This window comes from Ictalurus punctatus, chromosome 10 (genome assembly GCF_001660625.3).
Source record: "Ictalurus punctatus breed USDA103 chromosome 10, Coco_2.0, whole genome shotgun sequence".
Taxonomy (NCBI): domain Eukaryota; kingdom Metazoa; phylum Chordata; class Actinopteri; order Siluriformes; family Ictaluridae; genus Ictalurus; species Ictalurus punctatus.
In genome coordinates this window covers 27,853,879-27,872,218 of record NC_030425.2, presented here as the reverse complement: position 1 = coordinate 27,872,218, position 18,340 = coordinate 27,853,879, and the positions used below count along the sequence as shown (strand labels likewise).

At 44.2% G+C, this 18,340-nt stretch overlaps 1 protein-coding gene across 4 annotated transcripts in view; it reads left to right on the top strand.

Moving 5' to 3' along the window:
* Nucleotides 1–18,340, top strand: part of zfhx3b (zinc finger homeobox 3b) — a 161,152-nt gene that overhangs the window by 78,526 nt on the left and 64,286 nt on the right. For all 4 annotated transcript variants that reach the window (XM_017478035.3, XM_047157928.2, XM_017478033.3 and 1 more), the window contains exon 4: nt 13,381–13,612. In XM_017478035.3, the coding sequence (XP_017333524.2) occupies nt 13,381–13,612 (232 nt within the window). The remainder of the gene's footprint in view (nt 1–13,380; nt 13,613–18,340) is intronic.

Sequence of the window (18,340 nt, the reverse complement as noted above, 5' to 3'; positions counted from 1 at the left end):
TCTGAGGTGACTAGCAGAATGCAGATGGCTGCAGGTCCCGTGATGTTTTGTATGGCTCTGATATGGAGAATCAGGAGCCAGCAAGTCGCATGCCAGGAAGATATCGGACAGCTGCGCAAAACCCAGGCTAGGAATGGGGGGTCTCGGGAAATGAAGACGCACATTGAATTAGGAAATCGAGTGTTCGAGTCTCTGTCAGTTGTCCTGGGTATAGTCTAAGTACAAAAGACCAGGCTGGCAGATGCAGGGGATCCACAGAAATTGCTGATCCATGTTGGAAATCCAGCACTATAGGGAAGCAGAAAGAAAAAGAACCATTCTCCTAGAGATAGCCCATTGCTTTTGTCCTACAAAAAGCTGAATAAACAAGGGATCCATCACTTGTGATCAGTGTGACAGAACTGGGAGATCTGGTGCTAAAGAGCTCGTCCTACCTCGGTTAACTTATAAACCCGTGTACTTAAAGGATTACCTTGTCTCTTTGTCTATAGTGCTGCAAAGTCTGGGCTTGTGTTCATTAGCAGTACGTTGCGTTCAATACTTATAGCATAGCGGTGGCAGTGTGTGGTGTTGCTCCCTCACAGCTCCAGGGTCCACGGTTCAATCCTGAGATCAGCTGACACTTTTGGAGTTTGCACTGGGCTGTCCGGTTTAATCCCTCCTTCCAAAAACTCGAAATTGCCCCTCGAGTTGTGATTGAATGAATCTGGTGTCCCATAAAGGGGGTATTCTCACCTCATATCCAGCGCTCCCAGGATAGGCTCAGGATCCACCAACAATGAATGAACCTGTAACACGGTGACAAATGAGTTCTTTGACAGAAGAACCCTTCTGAGGCGACATCAGAACCAAAACGGACGCTTCCCAAGCGCTCTTGAATCTAGGCGAATTTTTGTAATTTGCCTCTGGCCATAAGCATCAAGGTGAGAGGATTTCTGTCAGGTCGGGTCAGCAGGTGAGCGACTCTCGGCAGGTAGAGGAGGGCAGAGCAGTTTGTTATGTACCCGCTTCAAAGCCAAACGCCACCGGTTCCACCCTCTCCATCGGAGATCTGACGTGGAGCAAGGCAGCAACAGCTTTGGTCTGGCAAGGGGTTACTGAATTATTACTGATGCTTTCGGGGTAACTGTCTGACCATAGGTCTGGAGAGTATTAATCATTTATTTGATTGTCTGCATGTGCTGATTAATCAATTTGAGGGAGATCTGCAGGATTAACTACCCTATTATTCCCTTATAAGAACAGATAAGAGATAAGGCTTTAAAATATCATGTTCCATTCATCATTTATTTTTAGTCCCCTGCTGATGAGGGTGAAATAAAAACTGTGGAAGCTAAAGGGAATGGGTCGAGGCAGAATTGGGAAAGAGAGGAGGAGAATGGAGGAAGAAAAAAAAAAAAGAGGGCGCTTTGGCTTTAGATCTTTAAACCAGGATGAGGCAGAACATTTAAGAGTACTTTAGAGAAGGTGCAGCATTGAGAGATCACGATCAGGCTTTTGATTTGCTGAAACGATAAGGAACAAGCACAGACCGAACGAGTGGAGACAACAGGAAGTGGGGGTAGGGACTCGGCTGAGAGCTGAGAGAGCGTTAGAGGTGACATCAGTAGATTCTTCTCTTTAGTCCCTTCTCAGGTGAGTGAGTTTTTACCTGCTTGCGGCTCTGCATGATCGAACAATGGCACTCGGTAGTTCCCGGGTGCCACACCCTTGCCAGCTCGACTCTATAAATTCTCTATCCGCTGTCTGGTTAATGTGTTATGTCATGCGGTAATTCCTTTGATTCCGACATACCTCCGTTTGTAAATACATCCAGCTCTCAAAGAGCTGTGGTTACTTTTACAAGCATGGCGCCCCCGGCACTTGGAGAATGCAGGGTCGAGAGAGACAGAGAGAGAGAGAGAGAGAGAACGCGAGACAGATAGACAGACAGAGAGGGCAGGAGGAAAAAGCAGGAGAGAGGAAAGCAAGAGCTGGTTACAAACATTACATACTCATCCTGTGGTTTCTGTGCCAAACCTTTAGCCTCCCACAAAACTCTGAGCCGAACGAGGAGTGCTAGAAGCACACACTGGCCCAGTTATGTCGGCACATTCTACTTATTCCTACACGTTCCTGTCTGTGAATTTCCTAGGGTTGTCAAATTGCATTCACATCAACGCAATGCAGTTTGGTTTCGAATTCTTAAGAAAAAAGAAAAAATATAGAATTATAATGTGTTCAAAGGTTAATTGGCGCCGAATAAGGGATAAAACACTTGTAGGACAATAATCCACCACGAGGACATGTGATGCTGTTCTATACCTCTCATACCACAGCAATTTCCCTGTGATTTGATTTTTTTTATTTTTTTTTAAATGTTGCTTATTAGCCTTTTATAAAAATTGCAAATCGTCCGTAATCACTTACATTATAGCTCGCAATAAGACAAAAGAATTATTTTCCCACGGTGAAAAACGTACTGTTCCAAAGCACTGACACTGGAGACTCCTTCCATAAGTGTTAAATAAGCATCTCCATACATGAAGCTTCGTTATATCAATAATGATATGTTTTACTTCTTTTCTTTTTCTCTTTTGCTTGTTTTGTTTTTTTTCTGGAGCCTTCACCTTCTGACCAGTCAGCAACGCACCGGCTCTGAGGTTGCCCTCATGCAGACACTAGTTAGGGAAGAAGGGAAAAAGACTGCATAAATCACGGGAAGATGGTAAATGTGTTGCTTTGATCAGTAAAGAAAATCAATGCAGGCACAATATCATAACATACTAGGCAGAATTGTTTCCGAATCGTTTTTTTTTTTTTTTTATGTGTTTATTGTTTGACGTACTAGTCATTTAAATTTTTTTTAGTCGTATATAAATGTTCTCTTTTTTGCCGATAGCTCGCTGGATTTTAAGCAATCTTGGATTTGCAACTCTTTCAGGAATCTTTTTTCAGGAATTTCAGGGATTTTTTTTTTTTTTTTTTTTTTTTTTTTTTTAGATGCTTCCAGCATGCTATAAGCATGCAAATCCGAAAAGTCTTACACTTCAATACTATGCAGTATACCCACTACGTAGGGTGTAGCATTATGAATGCGTAAACACTACACAGTGCCTTATAAGCCAGAGAAACTAAAAAGAACAACAACAACAAAAAACAGTTCAATGTTATGTTATTCTTCCTTCAAATACATACTCAGACGGTGAAATTTCCTTTCCTTTAGCATGATGACTTTCCTGTGGCTGAGTATGAATACTGATGAAAGGTCTTAGGGTATGCCATGGACTCTTTCTTTCCATCAATGTTCCGTTCCGTTTGAATAAATTAATATCACACGCCGTCCTGTAAAAACCTGGCTTAATGCGATCTAATAAGCAGCATGCGTAATTTACATTAAAAGAGACATAAAGCTTGGCTGTTCAGGCCGATGTTGATGTACCCAGTATTAAATGTCCTCAAATGGGCCCCAGCATCACGACCTCCACACGATGACACGGCGACTAATGGTGTGAGCCGGTTATTTTAGGAAGCTCTTGTGCTCAGCTAGCAGAGTTCATTTTTTTTAAAGGGGCCTGGAAAGCTTTTTTTCCTTTTTTTTTTTTTTTTTGCACATGCCGTGACTAAAGTAATGGATCTGCCTCCAATTAGCCTGTACCGTGTTTGATTTTCGTGATGACGACCATATCTCAGCTGTAATTATGCCGCACTTGGAATGATGAGGGTTTAGGTTATTGATCCGCCATCGATCCCGCTGATCAATGAGCACTTTGTTTCTTTTTGTTATGGAACGCGACGTACTGTTGTTTTTTTTTTTTTTTTTTACCGACTAATGAGCCGGCGTCGCCGAACGGCTCTATAAAGCGGCGTGTGTTTGTGGACTCTGAGCTGAGGGAGCGTGGAGCGCGATTAGGAGTCAGAGGGGTGAGCTTTGCCCAGAGAGATCCACTTTTCAACACAAATGCACAAGCTCCACTGGGCACAGGATACAGACCAGAGCTTGAAAAATTTTTTTTTTTTTTTTTTTTTTTTTTTTTTTTTTAAATAACCCATTTCAAATTCAAGTCTTGCTGAAGGGCAAAACAGGCAAGCCTTCAGGGCAAGTTTTTTTTTTTCTTCTTCTTCTTCTTCTTCTTCTTCTTCTGCTTTTGAATACAGAATCCACTCCTTCAAAAATATCAATCTTGGCCTCTCGTATTTTAGACTAATTCTTCATTTCTAAGAAATCTAAGAAACGAAACATGACGTGTATGCTTATTATCCAGTTATAGTTGCAATGTGGTGGAACATCCATGATACAACTCAGTTCCTGTTAACATCTCATTTGTAGTAGCTATAATCAGTCAATCTCTCAACGACCGCTCCTTTCACGTCACACAGAAATCGCAACGTGGAAAACGTGCGCTAGCACGTGAGATTTCTTCCATAAATGTCAAATAAACACCTCCTAACAGAAACCTTCACCGTATCGACGTTTTTGTGAATGAGCTGTTACTATAGCAGTGGGAATGTATTACAACGAGTGCATTAGTATAATGTAATATAATATAATATAAACCTGCGATTTGAATTACAGTATGATTTGCTGTAATTAAGAGGTGTACTATTATTAAAAAAAAAAAAAAAAAAAAAAACACCTGACCAATCAGTCAGAAGTTCAACGGTGCTGTGGTATAATCAGGGTGCTGATGCGTTTGTGTTCTGGCTCTATATCAGTGTCTTTGCTATCTTATTTTTAGAAGTGGAAACGGACTCGCTGTAATGAAATTTAAATAAAAAAAAAAACACCCTGACATGTTTAACATGCGAACATGCAAATGCGCTCGTTTTATCCTGGCAGCATGTCCGCCCCCACCTCGCCGCCACCTCGCTAATCTACATGTTAACAAGCGGTGCACTCCAGGACCCTGTTGCCCTTGTGTTGGCACAGCGAAACTAATAAAAAAAAAAAAGGTGGGCCGGTTTAAGCCCAGCTTAAATATTTACGATGGCGCGGAATCGTGCTTCTGGTCTTTTCTCGTTATTAAGACAGGAGGAGAGGGGGGGAGGGGGAGGGGGGGCGGGCCTGGCAGCTCGAAAGCTTCCTCATCAGATACATGACGCATTTCAATTTTAGTTCTGGCTTTGTGAATTTTATACAGAAAAGAAGAACAAGGAGGAACAGAATCCTCAGAACATCGCTAGATCACCCGCCTCATTGCCTAGCCTGAAGCAGCAACCAATTATGTGGTAATGAAATATTTACGCAGCCAAACAGGGGAACGCCAGAGGTGAAAGCTGGATAATACACACCCAACTTAGCCGATATTGAGAGGCCTCATCTTCCTTTTTTTTTAATTTTTTTTTTTTTATGCGAGATCCTGACTGAGCATGAGGAGATTGGTAACATCACAAAACACAGCCGAGCGTGGGGTCGTTTTTCCAGGCACTAACTCTTCACCGAGGATTTATCAGCCCTGATCCTTCTGCTTTGCTGACTCGGCATGCAGGTTTGTGTCCTCCGGAGCAGATGTCATGTGTTTCGTCACAAAAGCAGCTCCCGTGAGGAGTGCAGCGAGAGACTGGGATGTTTGTTGTCAGAGACTAATGACATTTTTGGTAATGTTCCCTTGCTGAATTTAATTTTCCCTGGCTGTATTAATCATCATCAAAGGGCAGTTTGTCTTGGCGCCCCCCCCCCCCCCCCCTTCTCCCTGCTACCACACGATCTTCAGTCCCTCTCGTCCCCCTTTCCCTTTGGCATTCCCAACCCCCATTTGATCCCGCAATTCCAAGCTGCAGTTATCACACCGCCAAGTGATTTAACTCCGATTAGTGCCTGAGAAAAATGAACCATCAACCTGTTGTACAAAATCGAGACGAGGGTACGTGTATGGGAATATTGGGCATGTTCCTCCTCGCTACCGTCTCGGAAAAACTCTCACACGCCCTGAACGGGGCTTTTAAGACTCTTACGAGTCTTACCTCAAACCTCCATGAGAGTTTTAGTTCTTTCGCGATAAGCTGATTGTCACAGACGCAACTCGTTGTTTAATCAAAACCTCAGCTGACGTGACGAGTTCGCTATGTTCTCTTTAAAACCACCGAGACATCTGTCGGCAGCGGTGCTGCTCCTGCGATGGGACTGCTTCAGAAAGGCGTCTCCTTAATGCCCGACATTTACTCAGACAAATATAAAACGCTATTAAACACTCTGCGGGTATACAACCGACTCTCGATTGATCGTGTCTGTCTCCTGTCTGCTTGCCGTGAAGTGTACACTGCATTCCTTTGCTGCCCCGTTAATCACCCCCAGTGTCTCAAGCCGAAATGGAAGGGTTGCAGTCGGAGGCGAGTCGAGGGAGGAGAAGCGGAGGGGGAAGCAGGTCCTGAACTGCCCTCTTAAACTTCCAGATGGCACAGGACGGCTGCAGATGTCTGCGGACAGTTGGAACAGCTGCGTCTGCGGCGTCTGATGCCTCGGCACAGCTGTCGCCTCCTGCAGGCAGAGTTATTGAACTGCGGGGTTTCAGCGCCGCGGGGCTACATCCATAAAACCACCATGAGGCTAAGCTGTTAATTAGCTATGATTTGTTTTCTTTCCTCCTCGTTTCTACACTTGACATCATTTCCTGTCTGTTTTCAAAGTCACCCAGTGTAAGCAGAGGTCCTGCTCATTAAAGACGAGATGGCTGTGATTAGTGCCTCGCATTATGATTGTGTGCCCGTGCTTATTCAGATGCGCCTAACGAACGAGGGGTGAGGGTGGATTTACGGGGCACAGCGCTGTTAGCCCTCCAACCCCAGCCCCCACGCCACCCCCCCATAAATCCTCTCCATCGGATATGCGGATGCATCGATCAGCTGATCTAGAGTTATTGTTGGAGAGCGTGGAGGCATTATCGGAGGAAGGATTACCTGGCCCTTGTTTTGCCCTGGTGTATGTGAGAAGGTATTATTTAACTTCTTGTCACTATACCCCCTCCCCATCGCTGCAAAACCTGTTACTCAAGACACCCAGAGAAACGTACACAAACGAGCCCGTACATAATGAACACGGGCCAAATGACTGCTGGCATTGATTGCCTTCTCTCTGCAATTATGTTCCTATTGTTTACTTTCTAGCAGCCTATTTATTCCAAAGGAATTCAATAATTATTGTTTTATTTAGTGCTAAAGTGAGGTAGAGTGGTACAGGCTGCTAGAAGGGAGGATTACAGACTGCCTTCACGGTCTCTCTCGATTTTTTTTTTCGTTTCCTTTCTCACCTCGTACGCGTGCAGTTATGGATAGCCGTCTGTTCCCGCCCCGATCCGATGCTTTAATCTATGACAAAGAACTTCCAAGGAACCGGATCGCATAGACTTTTTCTTACTCACAGGCAAACAAGGCCTGCTGTGACCAGGGAGACACCGTTACTTGATGAGATCACGTGACGAGAAGTGCTTGAGCTCGGAGAATGGCCAGGGGAAATCGAGGGCTTACGGAAGGGAAGGGAGGTGGGGAAGCGGTAGGTATGTAGCTTGGGGGCGGGTACACTCCGTTCCCCCCAGCCACAGCACCACGACCGGGCATGTCGCTGCTCGCAGCGGCTAATTCGAACCAGCCGCAGCATTTGGCATCCAGCTCAAACTACTGTGGTCACGGCTTCTGCTCCTGCTGGAGAGGAAGAGTAACAAAGCAAAGAAAAAAAAAGAGAAGTTGGTGAACATTCACTCGCGGTCTCTCCCACTCGTACAGTATACGCACGTACGCTGAGATGTGACACTCCGTTCGAATTACTGCGAAAACTGATATTTCAACCGTGGTCGTAACAAAAGGTCCTTTGCTCGACGTTATCCATCAAAATCAAAACATGCCTCATCAGTGAGGATCTTTAAACACCATTACGGCGACAGGAACTGTGATATGACCGGATATATGGCCTTTGTGTGTACTAATTGTTAGCTGGTCGTTGGCTAATGGTTACGATTCATTGGTTTTGCTCCGGACTCTTGATCATTCAGCCTAGCACCAGATAGATAAATATATGGGATAGAATGGGTTAGAATAGGACAGGACAGTGTGTGTGTGTGTGTGTGGGTGTGTGTTTGTGGAAAGTACCCGGCTTCACCACTTAGTGCAGAGAATCATTGAGCTAATTACAAAGCAATACACATCCCAGACACTCTCTGTCTCCAGCTCAGTGGGAATTGGGCAGCTCTGGGAGAAATTGATAGCTATTTAGCCACTTTGGCCACTAGATAGTCATCTGTTTTCATGCATTAATTTTATATTAACAGCACCGCCAGTGGAAATTGACGTAGGCTCCGAAAGCACGCGCACGTACTGCGGCTGGCGTTCCCATCACACGCGTCGCACGCGTTCGGTCAGTACCGCTCGCGTCGTGCCGGAGGGATTTCTTCAGCTGGACATTTCCGCAGTAAGTGCACCGTGCCTCCGCTCTGCGCTCGAAGCGCTCTCCAGAAGCCGAAGCATCGCTCGGTGTGAAAGGTGAAATTTTTTACAGCCCATTAAAGTGGATGCTAATGTAGATGGGCGCACAGCAGCAGGTAGGTGTGGAAACCGATACCTGCGGATAATGCACGTGGAGCCAGGGTTGAGTTGCAGTGAAGTGGATGAGGTGGCGCCCACGGTTTACCTACACGAACACGGGAGCCTGATTCATCCGCCGGTAGTGTGTGTGTGTGTGTGTGTGTGTGTGTCTCACATTTTGCTTTCTCTGTGTGTGCTTTGAAAGTGGAAGACTAGCCCGGGTAATAGGGAGGTGTAAAGCTTTGCACGGTTTCTTCTAGTGTGTTAGATTCAATTGTGGATGCATTTCCCACAGAATTGCTTTAATATTTTTTTTAATTTTTTGATTTATTTATTTTTTTTTTATTTTAAGCACTCAACAAACACTTTTGTAACACGAGTGCAATGTAAATACAGTAACTAGCACAAATAGCTAGCAGACGTTTGTCGGAAAGGGCCACGGAGATGAAATAGTAACATGAAATGCCTTACAGTTTTAATAACTGATCCATCGGATACATTTTTTAAAAAAAATGTATTTACTAAATGAAATAACTGGAGGATTGTGGGATTCACCATGAAGACACATGAATTTTACCAGCGTCATCGGATGAAACGGTTCGTTTTTATCCTCAGACCTACAGTAAGAAAACAGCGAGACAGAGCTGTGTGCCGACGTTACTTGATAATAAGGAGCTCTTCCTTTTTTTTTCTTTTCTTTTTTTTTTTTTTTTTACAGACCAAATAGTCCACAGTATTGCCCTCTTGGTTTTCGTTGGCTCACAAGGTTAAAAGTTCACATAGATAAAGCGAAGGGAAAGTAAGTGCTCCAAAAAGCAAGTGCATCGTTCATGTTTTGCGTCCTTTCCCCTTCGGTGAATTGGCTTGGCTTTTTTCACTTTTGTGTCGGTTTTAAGTATCTCCTGTATCGCTATAGCTTTTTTTATTTTCTATTTTTAGGGCAGTGGTTGCTCAAAGCCTAAGGCTCCAGGTTACTGATCAGATGGTCGGGGGTTCAAGCCCCGGCACCGGCAAACTATCATTTTTGGGCTCTTGAGTAAGGCCCTTAACCTTCTCTGCTCCAGGGGTGCTATGTCATGGCAGGATATGCGAAGAAAATAATTTCACTGTGCTGTAACGTATACGTGACAGAGACGACTTCTTCGTGGAGTGAAAAATCATAAATCCCTCTGCATTTCCCCATAGCTTGAATTGTTCCCTTTCATGGCTGACATTAAGATCAAACTTGTTTAATGATGTTGGGATGAAGTGGAAGCTCGACTGACTCCATGGCTCCATAGGGGCCCAGGCATGGCTTCATGGCTGCTAAGGGGTCTTAATGGAGGGGAGGATCCTCAGCAGCACCCTGTTCACCACCACCTCCACCCCACGATCTCTGCTCTCCAAACATGACTTTTTCATTAAGTTGCTGAATTCCTGCACTTCAGTTGGAGGTGATTTATCAGCGCCGAGTTTCATTTCAGGATCATAGGAAACAGACACACACACACGCTGAGACCATTTCTCTCATGCATTATTGTGTTTCACTTCCAGGTTAGGGATGTGTGGGTCAGTGTGTGTGTGTGTGTGTGTGTGTCGGTGTGTTTAGGGTAGGATGGAAGATTACACGGAGATAACATCTCCAGAAGTCACTCATGTGGATAGCTTTAGATGAAATGCAGTGTGAAGTTCGTGGTTGTGTGTGTGTGTGTGTGTGTGTGTTGAAGGAAAGTAGAGAGCTCCTCACTCTAGGGATGTGTATAATGAGCACTATTAAGGCATCTGATGTCTTATGGGAACTCTATGGTGAATCTACCATACCGATCTCTACGATCATGGAGGTAATGACGAGACATTTAGTTCTTCTTCACGCTTCCCTGTCCACGTCATTCTCTTCATGCTCGTATCTAGTGAGTTCCTCGTGGCTCGAATGTCCTGAATTTGCTGCACATCAGAAACGGTTGGTGTTGGTAGTTCGGAGCAGGCAGGGGGCTGGGGATTGCTGTGATATATGGCTTGTTTCTGGGCCAGACCAGCTCAGGTTCACCCCCTTTATAAATCCTGCCCTTTTGTGGGAGCTATAAAACTCGTAGCCTTTTCTTCAACACCCTCGAAGGCAGCTTTGAAGTTCGGTTTCAGTGTCATCTGTTTTGCTTTTTGGTTTGTTTGCGTTTATTCGTTCTTGCTTTGTGTGCGGGTGAGAATCGGTGACCCTCATTTATCAGTCTTATTAAGCTTATTAAAGTTGCGCGTAGACGTTTTTGTAGGCCAAGCCGAGCAGAAAAATGTCCAGCAGATCCAGACGAGACGCTGCTGATTTTCTGCGTAAGCAAAGGCGCATGTTGATAAACGCGAGTCGGCAGTAAATCACAGCACAGCCGATTTGCATCCGGTGACGCCCACAAAACTCCATAAAAGGCGGTTATCACGGACGACGACGACGAAACGATGACAGAGCGTCTCCTGAGCGTGGTGTAGCTCTATAGACGCACGCTAGCGGTTTGTCGTTTTACAGGGCGCCATTGCTTCTGTCCCGATAAAAACGTCTTGCCTTATTTGCCTTATTTATTCATGGGTTTGTTTTGGATTGCTTTCTTTCAGCTCATTAATAAACATTTCCTTCGACAGTCAGTTTCCTTTCGAGCCATTTGACGTGTGGATGGGGTTTTTTTTTTTGTTTGTTTTTTTTTTTTTTCTAAAATAGTAAACGTTTTTTTATTTTTTTTTATTTACGAATAAATTTGCTCCGACGATCGGACCGTTTTCGGTCCGGGCTCGGTAGGCACGATTAGAGAACGACGAGAGATTCGAGTCAGAGGGAGGGGAAGAAAAAAAAACGAAAAAAAAAACATCTAGTAGCACCTAGTCCATGACATCATTCTTCCACTTGAAACATGAAAGAAGGAGAGGAAGAAAGCGAGAGAGGAAGAGAGCACGTGATTGAGAGAGAGAGAGAGAGAGAGAGAGAGAGAGAGAGCAAAGCCTTTTACAATCACCTAATAACTCCATTACATGAAGCTGTGGGGCACACAGAAAAAAGCAAAAGCCCATTCCTGGAAGCTGTGGCCCTAATGTACAGCTTAGGTGTACAATTGAGACATACGATACCTGAGCCAATGGAATACAATTGCCCAGAAAAACCCTTATGGCAATATTAGGATATTACCAGAAAATTAAATATTACCACAGGATGAGTGAGCACATTTTAGGGAATATAATATTTTAATATATATATATATATTTTTTTTTTTTTCCTTTTCCTCTCTCTGCTGTCAACACCTCATGTGTCATTAATTGGGTTACAAATTCTAATGTTTCTTCTCTGGCATTTTGCTGGGGGGGTGGGGGGGGGGGGGGGGTGTGCATTCATTTCTACACTGCAGTGCGAGCTCAGCCTCATCTTAATGAATCAATTTGTTTTGCTCGACCTTTGTTAGGTTTGGGGGATTAACAGCTTCTCTTTTCCAAGAGAAGAGCGCCGGAAATATATATTTAAAGAAAAAATAAATAAATAAATAAAAAAAGCTTGTGTTCACCTGCGTGGTGCGATTTGTGCTGCGTCAAACCAATCAAACAAATTTACATCTTCACATTTGCCTCATTTGGCAGCCGAGCGGTGCTGGGATTTGAACTCGCAACCTTTCAGATCAAATAAGCCAGCACTTCCCAAACCTTTGGTAAACAGATCCAGACAACGCAAGGCGGTATCATTGATCCGGCTCTCGTTGCCTGTTTCTGTTTACCCAGGCTCGGAGAGACCCTCCGAATCCACCCCGCATTTTTTATTTTTTATTTTTTTAAAAAAAAGATGAAATGGAAAGCACGTTGCACGTAAGGAAAATTTATTTTTCATAATATTGCCGGCAGATCTCGATGAAACATTAATGACGGACAGCGAGAGATTTTTTTTATTTTTTTTTTTTTTTTATTTTCGAGTCGGGTATATTATTGGACTCGATTCCCCCAGCTGTGGAGAAATGTTGGGGTTTATTTAATTCATTTATTTTTGCTCACCACGTCTATGAACGTGAAATCTGGCTAGGGAGAAGACGACGGCCGTGAAGACTGAGGGAAGAGGAAGGATTACGTGAGATTGACATTCGTTGTCGCCATAGAAACCCGTCGCTCTGGTGTTCGGAACGGCGCGTGGCGAGGGGTGTGTACGAAAAGGCGAGGCAGCTTTTCAGGCAACGTGCCGGGATGCTGATGACGAGGAGTAGGAGCAGCAGAGCCGTGATCAGACACGTGTAGTTGTAAAGCCATGTTATCTGCTCTCGGCCTTGTCTTATCGATTGAGGCTAGTGCGCGCGACGATCGGGTGTGGGAGCGGCAGCTGGAAGTGTTGTGTCACAGTAGGGTATGTGATGTGGTCAGGCTTGTTGTGGCTTTGTGGATTGTCGGTCATTTCTTATTCTCTCATACACACACACACACACACACATCCCCCTCCTCCTTTCCAACTATTTCCCCATCAAGGAATGTTCTAGATGCTTTTGGAGTGTGGTTTTGTATCTCTCTCTGTGTAAGCGGGATCAATATTTAGCATCCCATGCGTGAAACAGGCAGATGTTTGGAGGTTTCCTTCTCCTAAGTGAAGGAGATCAATGCTTACTTTTTTTTTTCCTCGCAATGTCATCGTGCCCGTCCTCTAGGGGGGAAAAGCCTAATATGCGTCGCTCTATCGAATCCCCAGCGTATGACGACACAGACAGGGTGTCCCCGGCACTCTGGGTGTCTTATTAGTTCCCGAGTCCAGAGAACAGAGAAGACACTGCTGAAGGTTCTCATGTTAAACAGCGCGTTTGTCGATTCGTCATCGATTTGTTCGTCCCGAGGCGGAACGGGAGTGAAAGTGAGACCGCGGCACTAACGTCTTTGTTTCTCTCTCACTTTCATCTGTGTGCGCAGCACCTGCAGCAGCATGAGAGCGCGGTGGAGGGCGAGGCCTGCTACTACCACTGCGTCTTGTGTAACTACTCCACCAAGGCCAAGCTGAACCTCATCCAGCACGTCCGCTCCATGAAGCACCAGCGCAGCGAAAGCCTGCGTAAACTGCAGCGCCTGCAGAAAGGACTGCCGGAGGAGGAAGAGGACCTGAGCGCCATCTTCACCATCCGCAAGTGTCCGTCCGCCGATATCGGTAGGAGCATATAATGTTCACTTACACACACACGCATTTTTTTTTTTTTTTTTTTTGTGGGGTATATGACAATACTTTCACACTTCACGTAAAATCTCATCATTTACGGCCTAATATTTGCTCCACGTATGAGCTCACAGAATCTACTCGCGGTCACAGAAACACAACATGTGAGACTAGTCAGGGATCCGTTTTAGTACACAATCCGGAACGTAGAACTTTCAGGTCAGGACTGAAGAAACGTCCTCATCCTGCGTCCAGGACATTCGCTCAACAGGTCACTTTAGCGCTGAAAGTTTTCGGATTAGTGTGCCCCCCCCCCCTTCATATGTAGCGCTTTTGGTCATCTGTTTTCCGACATCAAAGCGTCGAGAGAAAAAAGCCGAGCTCAAATCGTCGATCGGCTCCTGAGCTGCGAGTATCGAACATTTATCCGGCCATTACACATACACAAAGATGGCGTCCGCGGGGACAAAAAAAAACAAAAGACGGGGGTTAAAAGCGGGGGGTCCTTGCATTAGTCAGTGATTAATAAGACAGGGCTGCGGTCAATTAACACTCTGTCTCAGCACAGATTTGGTTTTCTAATCACTCTGACTCGAGCACCCTGACAAAGGGCCTCTATTGTGCTTTCCACCTCCCCTTTTTTTTCCTTTTGCCAGCCTGCATACAGACGCTTTCTGTGCTAAAGTAGAAAGAGAGAGAGAGAGAGAGAGAGAGAGAGAGTGAGAGAGAGAGTAAAAAGGGGTGGGGGGGGTGTGTGTGGAGGGGGGTGGTTGGTTGGAAAGGGGCAAGTCGGCCTCTGAAGACGCTTTGTTCTGAGGAGGCAGGGATAATGAAGCCAGCGGCCGGGAAATTGCGCAAAAGGCAGTCACAGATCTGAGGCAAATCATTAGAGAACATATTTAGCCAAGCAATTAAGGACAATTAAGCTTTCTGCTCACTGCACTCCAAATATGTTAATGACTACAGTGCAGTGGACAAGTGAACATGCAAAGGCAAGAGGAAGGCCCACTTAGGTTAAAAGGATGGGGGGTTGGGGATTTAGTAAGTTTGGAGATTGGATATTTGGGGGGTGGGGGGGGGGTTATGGTGGAGTTCACAAACAAGTCTGATTCAAACCCCACCACCCTCTCTCTCTCTCTCTCTCTCTCTCTCTCTCTCTCTCTCTCTCTCTTTTCTCCCTCACACGCTTTTTTGGTTGATTATTTATATATTTTCTTGGCTAACCTTTGATGTACATTAATGGATTCCCTTGTTTGTGAGGCTGGCTGGAGGTTAGGTAATGGCTCCTGCAGTGGGGTTTGTGTGGGCAGAGCTACACACACACACACACACACACACACACACACACACGCATGCAAATACACCAGTGCACACACATGCACAAATCGTCCATCTTTCGTCCATGTTGCACCAAACCTGTGCAATCCGGTCGGTATATGACCCACGGTGCAAACCTCACGTGTTTTTTTTTGTTGTTGTTGTTGTTTTGTTTGTTTTTTTGCCAGTTTTTGAAACCGAATACTTGTACACTTACATTTTGAAAGAACTTTCTTTTTTACTCCTTATAGATTCACACTCTACACGAATCGAACGGGATCCTGCACGGCGTATTTATTTCGTTTTAAACCCAAACTCTTGACCTGCTTTATTTCATCAATCTGACTTGGACTTTTTAAATACTTGAGTACATTTAAAAAAAAATAATAATAAAAAATAAATAAAAAACCGACAAACGTTTTGGAGAAGTTTTGGCTTTTACGTGAGTACGATTCTGACGCGTTATCTTTACTATTCACTTAAGTACACTTCCCACTCCTGGGTGAATTAAAACATTAGCATAGAATAGTTCCAGTGATAACGTGATGAGCACTGGGCATGTCGTTTAGAAATTGCCGCTCGTGCCGCTTAGCAATGAGCTTTTGATGTGTTTAATTACTACCCTTCTCTTTATCCTCTGGTATTATCAAATCTGAACCTTCTGTCAACTATACTGTAACGTAGGTAATTAAAACTTGTGTCTAGGCTTGTGTTCTGTCTGTGGGAGCTTCAGATGAAGGACAAGGTGAGTGCAAATCAACCAGGAAAAGCTCAAAGGGATGCTGTTGTTTCAGGCACACATGAAACAGAGAGAGAGAGAGAGAGAGAGAGAGAGAGAGAGAGAGTTGATACCTGCTAACTGACATCACAGTCATGGTGTGCAGCAGCCAGTCAGTGCTGCTTGGCCCTTCCAGAGGAACTGCTCTGTTAATAGCCTGTGACATGGTGTTTACCAAGTCTTGCCGGCTGCAGTGTGAACGCTGAAGGCCTGATTGATTGCTCTACAGATGCAGGATCGGGCTCTGGCTCCCACCGACTAGTCCAGCTCTCTTTCTCTTTCGCTAAGTGCCAGGAACAGCCTGGGTCCGTGCCCGTAGCTCCTCAGTACAGCCAGCCAGATGCCTTTAAAAAAGCACGGGGCAAATGTTTTGCTGCACTTGGCCTGGCTTTGAGCTTACTTCTCCCCCCTTCCCAGACCTCTTATATATATTTTTAGAGGTCCGTTAAACGAAACGAAGTGTGTAATAAAGAATTCCTGCCTTCTTAGCTTGCCTTAGGACCCCCTGGTCCTCATTTTGAGACGTTTATTAAGTTATTTTGATGAACATTCATACCTAATGACTTGTTCCACCCTTCGTCCTTACCACCACCACCTCCACCCCACCCCCGCAACCATTCTCTCTCGGTGTAACATTTAATTTCCTCCCTGCTAGCTCTTCTGAGGCGCTGAACTCTTTCTTGTGGTAATGGGCCAGTCGCTAAAGTGGTGGAAGGTTTCCTGACTTGTTAAAACAAAGCTGGCCTTGGATTTCTGGGTCAACTAGGCAGGAACTCCCCAGGCTACTCCCCTGGCCGCCGCAGCTTAGTTGGCGTTAGCCGCTGCAACACTTCTCCTGAGTTTACCCCCCCCCCCCCCAACTCCCCTTTACAAACCTGCATCAGAGCTTCAAATTACAACATAGCCGAGCTACGCAATCTCGGGACGTGGCGTTGTCCCAGCAAAGAGGCGGGGAAGCATGTGCAGTGTCCTATCGCCGTCGTACGCCAATTTTTGCCTTCGTCCACGTGTGTTTTAAATAGCCTCTGCACTCTCTCGAGTGTTTTTATTTATTTATTTATTTTATCAGACTCTATATGAACTCGAATGAGCTCTGCAAAGAGGTACAGTGGACTCAGGGTGAGCAGTGGCACCTCTCAACCCCCAGCATTCTTTACAAAACAATTAGTACAGAAGGAATCGAGAATCCCGGCAGCACACATTAATGCACATTAACCACCAGCTCCAGAGCTGTAAAAAGCCCTGCATTAAGGCTTGCCGGCCACCCATCGGGGAGGGCTAGCGTGGCTCTTCGTGAACCGCCTCTGCAACTGTCAGATCTCATTTTCTGGTCATTTGTTAGCACCACCAGTGAGGATCATTTAAAAAAAAAAAAAAAAAAAGTAAATAAAGATCCATACCTCTAATTCAGAGAAAGTGTGTCATAGCAGACGCGCGCTGATGAAAACAATCGATTGTGGAAATATCGATTGCTTTGTTTTCTGTTTTGATCCATATTTTCTGCCTTGCTCTGCTTTTTTTTTTTTTTGCTTTTTCTTTTTTTTTTTTTTTTTTTTTCTCGGAATAATAACCAACTTCAGATCCTGCTCAGGATACACACACACACACACACACACAGTATCAGTATGTGGATAATCTCAGGGTTAAGGTGCAGGTGTTTTGAGGGGAATTTGGGTGTCATGTCTTTGACCTCCTTTAGCACCCACAGAGTGTTGGAGGATCAGAGATGGATCTCCTCCTATTAGAGGCATTCCAGAATAAAAAGCAGCCATTGTTTTAATTCCTGCCTCTGCTCGGAATATGTGCCGCGTAAGCAAGATGACCTCCTGCTTAGCTCGTGTCTGTCTTCCTCAACCTCTTTCAGTGACTACTGAGACCAGAGGAGAGCAGTTTTCTTGTGTAGTCTAACACACCACGGGCCTTTTTCCACGGCACTCTGCCTTTTCTGTGCACCACCGCTCCAGTACCAAAAAGCTTCTTGTTGCGTCGTTTTCCTCAGGAATGGTGTGATACAGCATGCAAAAATTTGTTAATAATAATAACAGCAACAACAATAATAATATTACCAATAATAATTATTATTATAATTATTATTGCTATTATTATTATAATTATTATTAGTAGTAGTATTGATATTGTTGTTAGTATTATTGCTATTATTATTATTATTATTATTATTATTATTATTATTATTATCATAATTATTGCTATTTTTTTTTATTTTTTTTTTTATTATTATCATTGGAGCATAAATCTTTTTATGCATGTGGTAGTTGAAAGTGCTATGCTATCAAGAAGTAAAAATTAAATGATTAAAAGTCTCTGTAATGTAAAATATATGGACGAGATATAAAGAAAAAAAAAAGTACACCGATATGGAATAAAGTTAAGCATATAAAGAAAAATAATGAATTAATATAATAATAATGATTATAAATAAATAAATAAATTTTTTAACTATAAATGCTAAAATGGGGGGGGGGGGGGGGGGGGGTTACTTTAGATTAAATGCCAAATATCAAAACCATACGTTTTCACGTGCATTGTGCTGTTTTTACTTTATTTCTCAAAAACCATACAACCTGCAATAGACTGGCATCCTATAAGTGGTGTATTCCCACTTCACA